This window comes from Cibotium barometz, chromosome 1, assembly GCF_041138505.1.
Source record: "Cibotium barometz isolate CiBa-2024 chromosome 1, ASM4113850v1, whole genome shotgun sequence".
Lineage (NCBI taxonomy): Eukaryota > Viridiplantae > Streptophyta > Polypodiopsida > Cyatheales > Cibotiaceae > Cibotium > Cibotium barometz.
The window spans coordinates 68,548,379-68,566,493 of NC_141046.1; the positions used below are offsets into that span (position 1 = coordinate 68,548,379).

General features: G+C 44.5%; 1 protein-coding gene across 1 annotated transcript in view; it reads right to left on the reverse strand.

Annotated features, from left to right (window-relative positions):
• LOC147642378 (myosin-11-like) overlaps positions 1 to 18,115 on the reverse strand; it is a 142,561-nt gene that overhangs the window by 89,541 nt on the left and 34,905 nt on the right. The window contains 7 exon segments of the mRNA XM_086805732.1: positions 1,490 to 1,591; positions 1,700 to 1,757; positions 1,901 to 2,002; positions 9,245 to 9,391; positions 9,622 to 9,758; positions 9,896 to 10,045; positions 10,135 to 10,291. Of these exon segments, the coding sequence (XP_086661858.1) occupies positions 1,490 to 1,591; positions 1,700 to 1,757; positions 1,901 to 2,002; positions 9,245 to 9,391; positions 9,622 to 9,758; positions 9,896 to 10,045; positions 10,135 to 10,291 (853 nt within the window).

The window sequence follows — 18,115 nt, forward strand, 5'->3', positions numbered from 1 at the left end:
CAGTCTGGATTGTCCATTTTTGGATCTCACCCGCTCAAAGCAAAACCGCGTGATCAGGATGGATATCATCAGAGTGGACACAGAGAGGACATGGACTAGCCCCCTTGAGCCCTTGGGCACGAAAATGACTCATTACAAGAGCCATTTTCTACACCTCTCACCGGATGATTTTATCATCCGCCCGGCGTACATGGATGTACACCTATCACATGGGATACGTTGTGCCATTCGACAGATCCAGACCTCATCACACCAGCTGCGGATTGATGCGGATTGAGATAGGGCGATATGTGCATCAGATCGTGGATGACCGCATTTGTCAGCTATGCTACCAGGAGGTAGAGAGAGGAACACTACATTTGCCGATGTACAGTCTATTATCCGAGGGAGATATCACTACCTCTTCCGAGAGCCGTTACGCAGGGTCATGGAGTTTGAGGATCAGAGATGCCTCGGATTGTTTCTACTTGAGCTCAGGAGACATAGAGAGACCCTATTGGCAGACAGGAGGCCAAGCCATGATGTACCTAGACAGAGGACCCTGACAGATTTCTTCGGCACCAGCACCAGCAACCCAGCCCACACACCTCCTGATACCTCCTCCATCGGGCCATCAGAGCACCGACCTCGCTCCCAGGGAGTCACCACTGATAGAGCAGTTATCTTATGTCGTGCTCGTCGGCCACGCCCACCAGGATCCCGACCACGGCATCCTCACCATCGCGAGATCAGAGCCATTATTGCTCGGCATCAGAGGCACCTACCTCGCTTCTACAACCTGTCCATTCTAGACAGCCCCATGGCGGAGATACTTGATCTAAGGAGAGGGCAACACTTCAACTGATCAGCATACATGGATCTACCTGATATACATTTTCCAGTATTTTCCAGTATTTTCTACTCAGTATCATCTCGGAGTCTTGCAGATCTGTTCTTATAACTGTAGGACAATCAGTTTATTGTACTTTTTAGTCTTGTTCTCTTAACTTCAGATGTACTCTCAGTTTTGGTCTCATAGGCCATTATGCCCTCTTAGAGACGTTAATATATGATTTCATTTCATTTCTCCACACTCCTCACCCCTTCACCGATGCTGGACATCCTTTATGGACCCCTACCACACAACGAGGATAGCTCCATCCTGTACACCCATTTTGAATCCACGATGATGAGGATGGTGATCCTCCATGATAAGGATGACGATGATGATCCGTACATACCTACATTTACCTAGGGACTAGTGTTAGTTCTTTGTGATATGTTGTCTTTTTTTTCCATGATGAGATTCCATGGACACATTGTACACCTGTTGTCTCATAGACCCATTGGGTCTTTTGCAAGACGTTAATATATCTTCTTCTCTCCACCAAGAAAGGCACAGCATCCTTATATAATCTGTTTCTCTTGTTTCATATGTGCAGTCAAAAACATCAAGTCTCTTTTTCTCCAAAAAAGAAGGTTAATGGAGAAATATGACAAGGAATCACACCTTCTCAATGAGGTCCAAAACATCTTGATTATCAATGAAATCAATGTAGCTCCAATCAATAGCCTCCTTAGTGTACTCCTCTTGTTCCATTTTCAAAACATGCTGCAAAAAAACTAATCTTTATTTCTAGAGTCAACCATCAAGCCATGTGGCATTGTGAATAGAAATAATGAGGCAATCATCGACGACATTATCAACTAGAAGCCTCACCTCATTAAAATGCTGCTGAAGCTTCTCATTTGCCAAATTTATGCAGAATTGCTCAAAACTGGTTGACATTATGCAAAGAACCCATCAATCATATGCTCTTTAAAGTAGAAAAACTCCAGCATAGAGGATCATCCAAAGAAGCCTTATAAAGTTAATGAACACCATCAAAGCATGTTAACAACTACACATACTATTTTATACCTGTTATTCTGAAAACTCTCAAAACCATATATGTCCAACACTCCAATTTGAGCTTGTGAATTTGAGTCCTGGCCAATTGATTTGTTGATTTTCTCAACCAGCCTACAGGTCAGAAACATGAATGGGCATTCACTTCATCCTTAAAGCACAAATTTTCACAACGGTGCACTGCAAACTCCAAGGGCCATGGTGAAACATTAGAAAACTCATGTGCGGGTTCTTTTGTAAACTAGCATTTGGAATGATAACCTTCCTACATGCGGCAAGATTTCAATTAAAATTTAAAAATTTGCATTGATAATATAGAGGAAATATGAAAACCCTGACAAAAAGCCATTAAATTGAAGAGGAAAAAAAATTACATTAGTCGAAAGTTTGACAAGATGCCATTAAACTGAATCAAATATTATATCTAAAATGAGAACTTAATAAGCAAAGCAACACTTGGTGTTCTTAGTGGTACCCAAGCAGAAGCTGCCCACTCTGTTTTGATGGTAGAGTCCACCTCTCACTAGGACCCATCAATCCACCAGGGGTTCTCTCCTTTGATTTATCAAGTGATGTGACTGCCAAGTCAAAAGAGCAAGGAGTTCACCCCCTAGCTAGAGAACTCCCTTCTTTTCCACAAGAAGCTTCACCCCCCTGTTCAGCAGGAGGCCTCTCCCCAGATTCAGCAGATGAAGCAGCCTACACACCAGCACATACTGGAGTCCAACCCTCAGCACATGGCCTCTACCCCTCCCCAGCAAGCATCATCCATTGTGTATACAGAAGCTTGGAATGGCAGTTCTTGTTCACTTGTTGCACAAAAAATAATCCTTTCTAGAAATCACTAGTCATAAAAATCAAAGCAACTAGGTTCACTTCCTCCGCCTTCACTCTATAGCTTTCAAATTACTTTTTTTTTGCAAGGGGGAAGGAAAATAAGTGTAAAATTGTAAAAAACCTTTCAGAAAATTAACAATGTTATGTAAAGACAGACTCCAAGGATTAATACTTGGAACACCCTATTGGTAACTGCTTCCACCACGATAGTACTACCCACTCCCCGAAATCAAGGCTTTCGTCACAGCAACAAATTACAGAAAAGATACTCAAACCTCTCTATAGCATCAAAGGATTGGGCATGTGAGTTGTTACAAATCTCTCTCCCTCATGTACAAACTGAGCTTGGTTGATGGTTTGCAAGAGATTCAAAAACCATTCCCCATAGAGAGCACATGAGCATATGGAGAGCTTCACAACCTCTTGAGCTGGTACACACATATGTTTGTGGCCCAATGAAAACATTTGTAAGTCAACATTTTTTGGATTTTATTGATGATGACTTTTCTAGAAAGATCTAGGTGTACTTCTTAAAGAAAAAATCAGGACCGATAATTATCCAGAGATTTTAAGAGTCACTTAGGCAAAGGATTAGCAAATCCCAGGCTAGTTATAAGCACCAAGCAAGCCTCCTTTGCCCTCGCATGCAACTATGGCCGTCAGAAAAATAAGCGCATTCAGGCTGTTTTAGGTAGGGAGTGGTCAAAGTCGTTCACAGGTGATCAAGAGAGGGCTGGTCGCATCGTTGTGTCTGCGTTTTTAGGGTTGTGCCTGTTTTTAGGGTTTCTGTCTGCGTTTTTAGGGTTTTTCCTATGATAAGAGTTTCTCCCTGCTGTTTAAGGATTCCCGCCTCTGCTCTTTTAGGGTTTCTATTGTGTATTTAGGGTTTCAGCTGTGCTGTTAGGGTTTCAGCTATGTTGTCACCCTCTACTCTGAGCCAACCTGTAGGACCTCTCTTTGCAGCACCGTCGACCCTCTGTGTCTACATTGGCAACGTGCCTATCTTAGGTGTGGGAACCTGTGCTGGGTCTCACTTCACTTTTGTCGGTGTGCAGGTCTTCTTTGTGCCGCCCGCCTTTGTGGTTATGCATTCCTGTTGCCCGCTTGATGGAAATGCATATTCTTTGGGCAGGCTGGGAGATCCTATGCCCCATAGTGCTGGCTTGGAAGAGGCTTCAGAGCCTCACCGAGGTGCAGAGATCGGATTTCACGCAGCATTTGAGAGGGTCTAGCCGGAGGATTGCACCGATTGATGCAGTCATTCCCAACCACTGGATTACTGGATCTTTCTTGGAAGGCCGTCATCATTCTCGGTTTGGAGTTTATTCTAGGACAAGTGTTCCTCTTCAGGTTATGGGTCTCCCCTTGCCTAGGGACGATGATGTACCGGTCCTTTTTTTTGTACAGGATGGATGGCAGCTCGAGAGATGTAACATGTAGGACCTTATTGAGGGCCCCCAAATTCGTCCAGTCAGAGTTGTTGGCAGGTTAGGGAAGCACGTCTTTGTTGACCACCCCCCCCCCCCCCCCCCCCCCCCAAGGATGATTGTATGGTGGCTGCCCTATCAGACATTTGCATTGGCACCCTGGTGAGTGGGAGTGGAAGGATGCTTGTAACCCTTTGAAAAGCATGCCTTTTTTCAGTTATACGGTGCGGAATGCCAAACATCTTATCTTCGGACACATTCAGAGTGTCCCTACTCTTACACCCCATTGGGAATCTCACGGCATTTTGGCGGAGATTGTGGCATTCTTATAGGAAGCCACAGATTTCCTCCTTTATATGGGTTTCTTATCATGGTGGTCTGGCCACCAATCAGTGGAGGTCTGTTATTTACTGGTGCTTGCCCAGCATGCCCTAGATGTGCAAGAGTTTCGGAGTCAGTTTACCATTGTTTATGGGAATGCAGGGAAGCACAGAGGGTTTGGTCTGCGATTGCAAACCTCTTTGGTAGGATTAAGAGGGATGCTATCATTTCTTTTGGTTCTATCATTTGGTTGACACAGTCTGGGCCTCAGCTGAGATTCGAGGGGACTGACAGGAGCTTGGCCATTATGGTTAGGCAAGGAGTTGCTCGGCAATGTTGTCTTCAGGATTTGCCACTTTCACACTTTGTCTCCCCGGCACAGAGGTTAGACATCTCTTGGGAGATTATTGCTAGCATCTCAGCCTGGAATATCTGGAAGGCTAGATGCACTGAGGCCATTGAGGGTAATCCTGTTCTTGTTTCTCAGTGTCTTTGCAGGATTTGGAGTGATATTATTCACACCATTATGGCTACTTGGGCCAGAATCTAGGGATCTTCAAGGGCTGCAGAGAGGAAGTGCGGCCAATTTATGAGAGAGTGGGACATTGGTATCTTTTTCACATCCTCTCATTCGGGACCCTATTGGCAGCACAAGGCTCCTGATTGGTTGAGATCTCCACCTTGCTTGGTGTGAAATCTCCATTTTGTAAAAAAAATTCATACTTGATAGAAGTCTCCTTTCTAAAATTTAAAACAAAAATGTGTATGCTTCTAATCATAGAAGGGAGAGGAATAATCCTCAATGAACTTCTCCCTCATGTAGATCATTGGATTGTTGGAGGGGATTTCAACATGGTTGAGCAACATGCTGACAAAAAAAGGGTACATGAGGGCATTGTTCACCCCTTAGAGAGGGCATCATGGAAGAGGTTTGTTCTTTCTGTGTACATGGCAAGGACTGTTGGTTGGGGGATGACATCCACAAGAGGTCAAACTCTCTCCTCTTTTCTTGGAACAACTTAAGGAGGGGTGCAGGTTGCATTTATGCCTGGCTAGACCGCCTACATGTTGATGAGTGGGTTCTTGACAAAGGTATGTATGCACTTATAGCACCTGGCACTTCCAACTATGACCATTGCCTGGTGGTTTTATGCATCGGAGATCTAGGGAGTCAGGGCTCTCCCCGTTTGAAGAAATCACACTTCATATACGTGGCATACAACTTCTCCCGCCTCCAAATCCCAAGACAATATAGAGATATCCGACAAGCTCCTCTAGAGTACAAGTGTATATCAAGATATCATCTAGAAACAGCACCAGGAATTTCCCTAAATAATCTCTAAAGAGATCATTCATCATCTACTGAAAAGTAGCACGAGCATTTGTGAGCTCAAAACGTAACACAAAAAACTCATAATGGCCATACGATGGCGCGCAGAATCCCATCGTAAAGACATCTTCTTCAGCTATCCGTATCTGGTGATGATAACTAATACAAAGGTAAATCTTCGTAAAATAGGCAGCTCCCTGTAACCTATCAATCAAGTCGTCCTCTCTTGGAAGGGGATGTCTATTCTTGATTATAACTTTATTTAACATTTTATAGTTGACACACATTCTCCAACTTCCATCCTCCTTGTGCTTCAGAAGTACAAGTGCCCCCCAAGGATATTGACTCTTACGAATTTGTCCCATCCTGAGCTATTCCGACAACTATCGAGCTATCTCATCCTCTTCTAGCTGGTTTATCCTGTAAGGCACAATGCTCACAAGCTGAGACCCTAGAACTAAATCACTCCATACTTCTACACAAGCTTGGCATTCACGAAGTTGTGAGTACTCCCACGGTCAAAAAGAAATGTACCGACCCATAATCCGTATTAGGTCCATGGGACTGAAAACTTTCATGTTAAACCTACAACCCTTGCAAGCACTATGATCGAAAACAATAGTGAGTCGAATGGGCTCCCTTCGACTTTGACTTGCCCTTAGTTTGCAGGCAGCTCGTCCTCATGTGCCCTTGCTGACCACAAGTGAAGCACCGACCCTCCTTAATGTACTGAAGTGTTTGCTCCACTTTCTTTGAATCGGGGTATCCCATAGTCTGTGATTGATGGGTCTTTGTTGGAGTCTGTGAAGTCCTCCCATTCTTAAACTTTTGTTTACGACATTGGGACCCTACCTGGTCTGTTGAAGAGGGTTCTTGGGGTTCTTTGGTTGTTTCTTCGCCACGGTCTCATCATAAATCTTAGCATAACGGATGGCATCATCCAATGTCTTGCTTCAATTATTATAATCTGGAGCAGTATCCATCATGCAATGCATCCACAAAGAATCCAAGAACAGTGATAGGATCCATGTGGGTTGCCCGAGCCTACAACTCTCTAAGCTTCTGCAAAAGCTCCCCATTGTAGAGCTTCTGCATGCACCAGCACCTCCGCTCCTCTCGCACCTGCAGCTTGCTCTGCCCGCCCCCCTTTTCTCCCCCTGCCCTCTCTGTCCTACTCTAACCTCGCTTCCGACAATTCTACTTCTCAGGCTTTTGCTGCCCGCGCTAACCTCCCTATGTTTCCCAGGTTTCCTCTTCCTCTGCTGCTCACATTGCCTGCCCTCCTAAAATGCAAAGTGTCACCAACTGTCTACACAGCATCCTCACCACCATAACTGCCCAACTGAACTGCATCCTCGTCATAAGCATCATCATCTATAGCCAGGGATGCAAAACGGTTCTAGTGCTCCATAGGGGGCTCCGGGGGCGACAGGTCATTAGTGGGGCGTGTCGCCCTACCTCACCCAACGTTGTACGAGGGTACAGGAGAATCTGGAGGTGGGGCTGTGTGATGGGGCGCCTTTGGGGGGGGGGGGGGGTGATTGCAGCGCCGTCTCCTAGAGCAAAAGCTAGATTTGGGACAATCTCTGCCACTGTGTCCTTGCAACAACAAACACGACACTGGTCTAGCGTGGTCTGGCCTGCAAACAACCTCCATCAATCCCCATGATTAGGAGAACCAAAGTGGATACTTAGGGCATTAGATACTTGGGGGATGAAAAATCATCAGAACACCCAAAAAGATCAAATATGTTGCCCAAATAATGAGACATCATATACGAGGACCATGATTCGCGGTACCCCATCAAGATAGGCAGTAACTGCTGCTGCAGCTGTGGAAGGCGATTCTGGAAGGATGGGTACATCCAGAGATCCTATGGAGGCCAACAGCTTCCAATATATCCAGGGAAGGCCAGGGGATCTGAGAAGAGTTAAAGTGTGGTTGTGCTCCTCTGCCATAGCTACTGGATAAAGAAGAGTTTCCTTGGGCCAAGAGGAAACGGGCTGCCGCCTGAGAAGTGTCGTCCTCTGAATTGAAGTCAACTTAGGAGAATCCTCTTCAAAGTAAGTGGGCATCAATGAAATCCACGCGGGCAGGAGCAAGAGAATGACGGGAGAGGAAGAATGGTGGCAGGGGAGGTGAATGGTGGGCAGGAGCAAGAGAACAGTGGGCAGTAGAGGAAGAGGCGGGCAGAGGAGGAGAATGGCAAGCAGGAGGTGTAGAAAGTGGGCAGGCGGAAAGGTGCGCAGAAAAGAGGAGGGAGGAGGCTGGAACACAGGCGTGCAGCACCTTAAACTGGTCCATAGCAAATATTAGTCCCATTGGACCAATTGAATGGTTAGGGCCTTCTCAGATATAAGTGTTCCTCTCTAGGTGATCAATATCTTCTAGGAAGGAGGGAACAGTTAGGTTTTCTCGGTTCAGTCTGGAGGCAGCATGTGGACATGCCAGGTTGAGGATATTTTCAAATTGAACCTGTCAGGATTGTTGCCCAGGTTTGGAAGTGTTGGTTTACTGACCCACTTCCTAAGCCTACCTTACATGGATCTTGGAGACTTTGCTCGATAAAACATCAACAGTGGATCTTTGAGAATGACAGTCGGATCTTTGAGAATGGCAGTGGAATGCATATAATCCTCTCACCAGCATGCCTTTCTTTCCATATACAGTCCGGAATGCCAAGAGATTTCAGATTTGGACTAGACGGCGGAGACCCTCCAGAATGCCTCATTGGGAGAGCTTCCAGGTGACACAGGACATGCAGAGGTGTTTCTAGAGGAGATTATGGAGATCCCTCAGTGTGATAGAAAGGTTTTGCTTTTATTTTGGCTTTGTATTCATGGAGGGCTTATAGTCAATGGAGACAAATTTTTGGATTGAGCCCCCCATAACCACACTGCTCTCATTCTTTACAATCCATTCAGCATTGTATATGGGACTGCAGACAGGCCAAATTTTTTTGGGCTGCCGTTTCTTTCTTGGTTGGTAGATTTTCCTGCTCCATTAAACATGCCACTTGGGGATCTGCTGATGTAGTTCCAGTCTCCGTATTCAGGCCATGTCATGTTCGTATTGATACTGTTGAAAGACAATAGCTAGCATCACAGCTTGGCATATCTTGAGAGCCAAATGCACAAATGCCATGGATAGAACTCACATCTTCCTTTCTCATACCCTTTCCTGCATCTGGACTAATATGTGCATACACTTATGAACGTTTGGTTGAGAATACAAGGTAGCTCTAGATATGCAATCGCCAAGAGGAGGAGCTTCCTGATTGTTTTCTTGGTCGTCCTTTGGCTTATCATGGTGTTCTCATCCACATATATGGTTTATTCATGCTACGCATGGTATATTGATTCCTTGAGCCTTAGATCTTCTATATCGTTTCTATCACACTTAATTGAAATTATTTTTGTGAAAAAAGCAGTTATTCTCACCAGTCAAACAAATGAGAATAGATACTTTTGGCTAGTGCATCCCTGTTGATTACAGCAGCTTCAGGATCAAGCCTTTTTGCAATGGTTTCTCCTCGAGTCAAAATGACACGTGTACATAAGGTTTCCTTCAAGCTGTTGGCATCACACCTGAATAATCAAGAAAATTTTATCAGTTAGGGAAAATTGGCAGCAGGCATGATACATCAAAGAGCTGAAACGACACTGTATAAAAGCTTAAGCTAGCACCAGGTTCATGAGCTAATGGTTCCCACGTTGTAACATCCCATTGTTAAATACAATTGGCTAATCGGTCAAAAAAAAAGGGGAGGAGTGCAGAAAGGGGTTGTTTATAATGAGGTTGCAAATATGAATCATACATTAATAATTCGGCAGCAGTTTGTAAATGAAAAAAAGATCGGTCATCCTTTGGAATCGAGGAATCATGCTCCTTCCCTGGATCAAACTCAATGTTACCCAAGTGCATTATTGCTGCCAATGTTCTGAAGATGGCATCCTGGTTGACAGTAAGAAGGCAGATATGAAGATTGTGCAGTGACTAAGAAGGAAAAAGCACCCTACATCAAAAAAGCAGTTCAAGTTGGTACAGATCTGTAGAAAGATAATGAGAAGAACTTGAACAGATTATACAACCTGCTCTTCTGAATTTATTCCAACTATATCCATGGCTCTTCTTGTTCTAGAATATTCTTTGTTGTCATCCACACCAGACAATGCAAAGCATTTGCTTTGATTCAAATAATGGAAACTTTTTGGATCTGTAAGCTTGTACCTCTTGGCATCCTGCACAGTCCACACCAAATTAAATCCCTGGATTGAGGTCAACCAATCAAACCTCAAAAAAGAAAGCACTGAGATAATGCATTTCTTACTTCTGTCGACGCGCATAGTTGGTAAAAGCAATGATAATTCCTCTCTGGGTTAGTGATCTGTACGACACGAGACCTCTCAAGAAGATAAGTTCTAATGGCAGCCCCAGATATCCTTCCATTGGAATTGAATTGGATCTCCACAAATTTACCAAAACGACTGCAAAGGGAACGAGAAATGACCAACTTATGCAGGACAGCATGTTTAATGCTTGGCTTGACAGAGAGCAAGCAAAAACATCAACCAGAAAAATATACAGACAACATGAGCGTGCCCAAGTTGGAATAAAGTTCATCGGTATGAAAAGAAAGAGCTAAACTAAGAGTCATGAAAGTGCACTACTTGCAAATGATACCTTTTACAGGTATACATCAAAGATAAGAGAAGCAGAGGTCTGTCATGACAACAAAAAGCACGTGAGTTGCTTATCATTTGCCATGTGAAACCCACATAAAAAGGATGGATGGAAAGATTGAGAGTCAATATATTAGGATCATGGCGAATGATGGTGCAATCTGTAATTTCTTGAACTACATGTGAGGATCAAGAAACTAAGATTGCCATATGTGGTGCCTAATGGCTAAGAATGCATGTTGGTACAAGACATACGTGCTCTTGACGTCGGTTCTTGAAGTGTGTGTGCTTCTGGGATAGGTGACAACCAATAGAAGCGACTCCTAGGAATATTTGGCACTTTGTGTTGAGATGGATGTGAGACAGTGTAGGGCTCCTCCAGTCCTCACGGTGGTCCAATAGTGTTTGGGCACATTGGTGTGTACCATCCTATGGTCTAAGGATCACACTCATGGTGTGAGGAGACTTATGATGATGATGCGACACTAATGTGTTACTTATGATATGTGATATGTGACATGGACAAATGATATATGCATGTTTTGAAAAAAAATTGTATGTTGTAAGTTTTCTTTTGAAAGGACTGTTTTTTAAAGGAGTGCGTGTGTGTAATATGCAGCGGAAGTCTTTGTATCGGAAGATCCTGTCACACAAATGCTCACACCGTCTTCTGTATCTTGAGTTTCGTGAGTTTAGCAATCCACTTTAATACTTCAAACTTTAAAGAGATGAGAGAGATATATGAGAACTGTACACCAAATTGGGTCCCGAGTACCCACTGCAGGACCCCCTATAACGAGATAGTATTTGCTTTATTACTTTAGAGAGAATGACTGTGGACTATAGATAAGCCAAACGCAAGATCTCAGAGGATTGGAAGCTTGGCTGAACTATAAACGGCTGTAGAAACACCTCAATGAACTGATCTCGAGCCTATGCACTCTTCCAAGGGCATGAGGAAGGGCTGCACACCTGAGGCTGAGAAAGGACTGCGGTGGACTGTTCTAAGCTATGTGACTATGCTATAAATGCTTATGAATGATATGTTACCTTCACCAGATGACTGTGGCATGTATGGATGATGCAAAGAAGGCAGAGGCACTGCTGTAGGGCTGAATACTGTTGTAGAACTTATGCTGGACTGAAACGCAGACTGTATGACTGCTGTGGAACTGTAAACGCAGGGCTGGACTGAACTGAATTGCAGGCGGCTGTGATGTATGCAAAAACGCAGAGATATATGCTGTTTTGGGACCTGTGGAAGTGCTGAATGGCTGCGCCTATGATCTGCAAGGACTGCTAAGCTGCTGAATGTCTACTGGACTGCTGCGTTGATGTACAAATACTGCTGTACGGCTGATTGAAGCAAAACGTAGGTTTTCAAGGCTCTTGAAGCAAACGCACAAGCTCTAATGGTGTTGGATTAGTCTAGGGCTGAAGGCGGGGATGCTCCTAAGGCTGAGGATGAAGGGTGCCTAGCTTCTGAAGACTAAATGAAGAACTAAGGCCTATGCAAGCCTATTTATACTAGATAGGGGTTGGTCAAGTTGGCTGGTCATAATTTAATAAACTTTATGTTTAAATGACATTAAATGCTGAATAAATACCATAAAAAGTGGAAAAAATACAAGATAAATCCTAGTAAATTCCCTAAGGCTTCTGGGATGTTCTAAATGATGCATAGGCATATGACTGCATATTATGCAGGATGCAGAGTGCTTTCTGATCCAAACCCTAAGGCTTCTAGGGACTCTACATGCATGAATGATTCTCTCCAAGTGCGTTAAGAGACTTGACTGACTGACTGACCTGCTAAGGCTGAGGAATGACCTACGTAGCTCGTGCCTGACTTATCCTAGACTGAGGATGTACAATGGGGTCACGGCGTACGACAAATATCATCCTACTGGGTTCTAATAATGTACAAATGTTGCACTGCTGATGATGAGTCAGTTTGTCACCATGCACTGAGTGCAGAGTGCATGTGACATTCCCTCCTGCTTAGCTTGGCGGCAGGTTCATGGCTTCCAAGTAGTCCGCCAACAACTGGGGGTACTCCTGGAAGAACTCCTCGTCTAGCCATACGGCTTTGTGGGTACCTCGATCTCGGAATTTCGTAAGGAACTGACGTATCCATCGACCGGAACCATGCTTCCATCAATGAAGAAGGATCTTCTCGGGCTCAATAACTTCTCCTTCATCTACCACGTCTGGCTGCTGTTCATCTGAAACATCAAACACTTTTGGACCAACATATGGTTTTAGCCAAGAAACATGGAAAACATCATGCATAGTCCAACTGGTAGGCAATTTTAACTTCATGGAGACATCACTTAACTTTTTGACTATTGGAAAAGGGTCAAAACTATGGAATGAAAGCTTGGGACAATGTTTGCCCACTTGTTTCAATCTATGTTTCATGATGCACTGATAGACCCTATCCCCTTTCTTGAAGTGGATATCTCGTCTAAACTTACTGGCCTGTCTGTGAACTGAATAATGGCCATGCTCAAAATTGAGGGCCAAACAGGGTTGAGTACCAAACTCTGCGGAATCGACATACTGATCTTCTAAGTCTTTTCCAGAGATGTTGAGAATGATAGACTCCTAACTGGTCTGGATGTTGGTCTTTCTACTAAGAACATCTGCTACTTGGTTATGCTGACCAGGGATGTACGTGATCATACCTCCAACCTTGTGGAAGAGTTGACCCTGTCTAGTGTGCTAAGCACTCCACTGGGCACTTGGCACTTGGCATCATCGGGAGCCACTTAAGTGCTTGGTGGTCTGTGGTGACTATGAAAATGCGTTCATGAGGAACAGTTTTCAAATGTTTAAGAACTGACTGCTATTCTAGCTTGCCCTTGAAAGTCTTGGAAAGACAAGAGGGAAACTTGCTAGGAGGTTCTGCTAACTGTGGGATACAAGGTAGGAGATCATCCTTAAAAATGTCTGAATGAGAAAGGAGATGAGGGACTGAAGATGATGGGAAAGCGGTTATCGATGAGATAGAAGTTGTCTAAGCATAAATCAATGCTCCTTCTGCTCCCTTGCACATAGCTCGTCGGGCCTAGAGATGAGAAATCATAGGAATGCCAAGAATGCTCCTATCCCCCCGAATCATGACAGGCTCAAGAAAACCTTTAGAGATAATAAAGGTGTCCTGCCCCCAATTGGGAATAGGTTCATACTGACAAAACCATTGGATTCCTAAGATCATGTCACATCCCAAAAGAGAAGAGACAATGAAATCTCGCTGGAATGAGGCCTTTTGAACTTGAAAAGAAAACTGCTGTGCCTGTTGAGATATGTGGGTGCGGAGACCAGGTGTAAACCCGTCTACCTCCAAATGATAGGGCACTAAGGTACAGCTCATGTTGGTAGCCATTTGGGGAGAGATGGCGTCCTCAAAACTGCCCATATCAAAAAGAATGATGAACTGTCGGCCCTTGGCAGAGCCATAAGCTCGGATCAGGCTCTTCTGTGTGGTTGTTCCTCCACCCTCCTGCTTAGCATCAAGTACCACGGATGGCATGGAATGCATTGAAGGTAAGATCTGAACCGCATTGGTGGTAGCAGGCGGGTCTGGAGGAGCGGGGAATACTGTGGCAACTGTGGCAGAAGGCTCTTTGGAGGCTTGCTCCGCTTGTCTTTTTGGACAATCCTTCTTACCATGCCTAATGGTATGACAGAAAAAACATCAGTTTTCTGACTGATACTGTCTTTGCTCCTCTGGAGAAAGATAGCCTCCAGTGATGCCTGCTTGAGCCTTTTCCTCAGGGGTCTTCTTAGGCTTGGATTCCTTACCCCGTGAACTAGGGCTAGGACTAGTGTCTGTCTTAGTGTATTTAGGAGACAAATTTCCCTTCCCCTGTTGGGGTTTGGTACTGGACTGTGATGACTGCTTGGGCTTGCCTCCGTTCATCTTCATTTCTTCATTTTGAGCGAGAGTCAAAGCCCGGACATATGTACTTGGTTCAAAGTTACGAACTGTGAACCGAATGTTAGAGTCCAATCCACGAATGAATTGCTCCATCTTAGCCTGTGCAGATAGCCCTAACTGCCTGCTGTGCTAAAGTAATAACATTTCCGAAAAACTGAAGCACTGGGGATCCGTTCTGTCTAAGTCCATAGAACTCATCTTTCAGACCGGTCATGTACTGGGGCGGGAGAAGTCTGGTCTTCAGGTCATGGACAAAGATGTCCCAGTCAAAGGCTATGACACCTGTGGCCTGGTCTGTCTGAATACTAGACCAATGCTGCCACCAAGTGACTGCCTCACCAGTGAGATGGGGAGCCGCTAAGTGGACTTTATCTTGGGAGTCTATAATCCTAGCTAATGGAAAATGAGCATTAAACTAATGAATAAATTGAGTAACTGATGAATGATCACACTTATCATCATACTTACTGAAGTTTGGTTGACTGCGAATGACGGTGGTTGATGCTGCTGCGGATTGCTGGCTAGTGACACCTATGACTGGGGAGACTGAGGAGAGCTGCTGATACCTCAAGTGTAAGGCCTTCTTTTCCCGTTGGTGCTCGAGTAACATACGTTCTCGATCAAGCTTACGTTGGTGTTTCCAAGCGGCGAGTTCAGCCTGACGCCGGTCTTTGTCAATCCTGCGTTGGGCTTCCTCATAGTCCCGTCTTTCTGCTTTTTCTTCTTTCCTTCGGGCCTCATCCTCTCTCCTTTGTTGTTCCATCTGAAAGAAAAGGGAGATGTAGTCAGGTGTTCCTGGAGGCGGAGAAGGACATGCTGCTGCTGCCTCCAACAGTTGGAGACGATCCATGAGCAGCTGGTTCTGAGCTCTAAGAAGAGCTGTAGTGTCTACTGTAGGCAGAAGAACCTGGTCTCCTTCAGGGAGACATCTTCCGACTGATGAGTACTCTCTTCTGTAGACATGATGCTGAAGTCAGTGGTCGTGCCGGAACGCAAGCTAACCATCCAAGGATGCCTCCACGCTAGGATACGGTGTGTGTGGACAATCTAAATCTGATACCAATGTAATATGCAGCGGAAGTCTTTGTATTGGAAGATCCTATCACACAAATGCTTACACCGTCTTCTGTATCCTGAGTTTCGTGAGTTTAGCAATCCACTTTAATACTTCAAACTTTAAAGAGATGAGAGAGAGATATATGAGAACTGTACACCAGATTGGGTCCCGAATACCCACTAAAGGGCCCCCTATCCCGATAACGATATAGTATTTGCTTTATTACTTTAGAGAGAATGACTATGGACTGTAGATAGGCCGAACGCAAGATCTCAGAGGATCAGAAGCTTGGCTGAACTGTACATGGCTGTAGAAACACCTCAATGAACTGATCTCGAGCCTATGCACTCTTCCGAAGGGCATGAGGAAGGGCTGCACACCTGAGGCTGAGAAAGGACTGCGGTGGACTGTTCTAAGCTATGTGACTATGCTGTAAATGCTTATGAATGATATGTTACCTTCACCAAATGACTATAGCATGTATGGATGATGCACAGAAGGCGAAGGCACTGCTGTAGGGATGAATACTATTGCAGAACTTATGCTGGACTGAAACGCAGACTGTATGACTGCTGTGGAACTGTAAACGCAGGGCTGGACTGAACTGAACTATAGGTGGATGTGATGTATGCAGAAACGCAGAGATATATGCTGTTTTGGGACCTGTGGAAGTGCTGAATGGATGCGCCTATGATCTGCAAGGACTGCTGAGCTGCTGAATGTCTACTGGACTGCTACGTTGATGTACAAGTACTGCTGTACGGCTGATTGAAGCAAAACACAGGTTCTCAAGGCTGGAGAAGCAAACGCAAAAGCTCCAATGATGTTGGATTAGTCTAGGGCTGAAGGCGGGGATGCTCCTAAGGCTGAGGATGAAGGGTGCCTAGCTTCTGAAGACTGAATGAAGAACTAAGGCCTATGCAAGCCTATTTATACTAGATAGGGGTTGGTCAAGTTGGCTGGTCATAATTTAATAAACTTAATGTTTATAAATGACATTAAATGCTAAATAAATACCATAAAATATGGAAAAAATACCAGATAAATCCTAGTAAATTTCCTAAGGCTTCTAGGATGTTCTAAATGTTGCACAGGCATATGAATGCATATTATGCAGGATGCAGTGTGCTTTGTGATGCAAACCCTAAGGCTTCTACTGACTCTACATGCATGAATGATTCTCTCCAAGTGGGTTAAGGGACTTGACTGACTGACTGACTGACCCGCTAAGGCTGAGGAATGACCTACGTAGCTCATGCCTGACTTATCCTGGACTGAGGATGTACAATGGGGTCACGACGTACGACAAATATCATCCTACTGGGTTCTAATAATGTACAAATGTTGCACTGCTGATGATGAGCCAGTTTGTCACCATGCACTGAGTGCAGAGTGCATGTGACAGCGTGTGAACTTATTTTTCTTAAGTGGTGTGCGGCCCCGGGGACGAAGTGGGATTCAAAGTCGGTGGCTGCCGCCTTCCAGGGACAGGCACTGGAGCTTTGGCACCATCTTCATGATCTACGCATCACTGACGTGCTTACCCATCTCTGGCCCCTGGCGGCTCGAATGGAGCTGGGAGGCTCAGGCCATAAAGATCAGGACCAGGAGAGTTAGAGACATCACAAGACATAACAATGAAAGGAACAAGACTCTCTTATTTTGAAGTTACATTTTGTGTGTTTTGTAACATCCAATATGAGCAGTCATCTAAAGCAATCAACACATAATTGTGGTTTATGGGAAGAGAGTAACGATCACCATGGATCAATCACCATCTTATATGCTAAGACATATATCAACAATAGTGTTCAAATGATCTTAAATAATGTGCTTGGATATAAACTACTCGAAGGAATCTTGTAAAAAAATCATCTTTGATATTTTCACACATTAACACAAGTGGTCCTTGATGAATGCCATCTTACTCTTCTCTAAACCTCTCCATTTCAATAATATTAATTTATTTGTAAGGTTCTTATTTCATTTAACTTTCCACAATATTTCACCAAACCATGATTCTCTTGTGTGTGTGAGCAAGCATGAAGAACTCTAGTGGAGCATAATACTAGCGGTGGGAGAGGGCTTTGAGGAGGCAATCTCAGTAACTAAGGTCTTTCCTACTAGAAATTATTCAGTATAAAGTAATCAAGGTTGTGCGCTGGTAAAGATATGCAGAGGCAACCTTGGGGTGGCCAAGGTGTGCAAGGGTTTTTCAATGGATACTATTAATCCGAATCTCTCGGACATGTCCATACAGTCAGAGGCATTGCCCAAGCTCGAGGGAGGAGTTGACCAGGTGAAAGCCTGAAGTAGAGTTGCGAGCATTAGGTGCATGTTGAGCAAGCCCAACGCCCACCCAGGGCACTTCCTTCGGCCTGAACCAAAAGGTAACAATTCGAAGTGTTGCCCGTGCAAGTCCACCTTGCTATCAATATCATTTAGATGTGGACGGGTTTACACCTGGTCTACAAACACACAACTCTTAGAAATCTCAGCAATTTGAGTTTCAAGTTCAAAAGGCAACATTCCAACGGGATTTCATTGTCTCCCCTCTTTTAAGGTGTGACATGATCCTCGGGATCCAATGGTTCAGACACTATGCACCCATTCCTGATTGGAGGCAGGA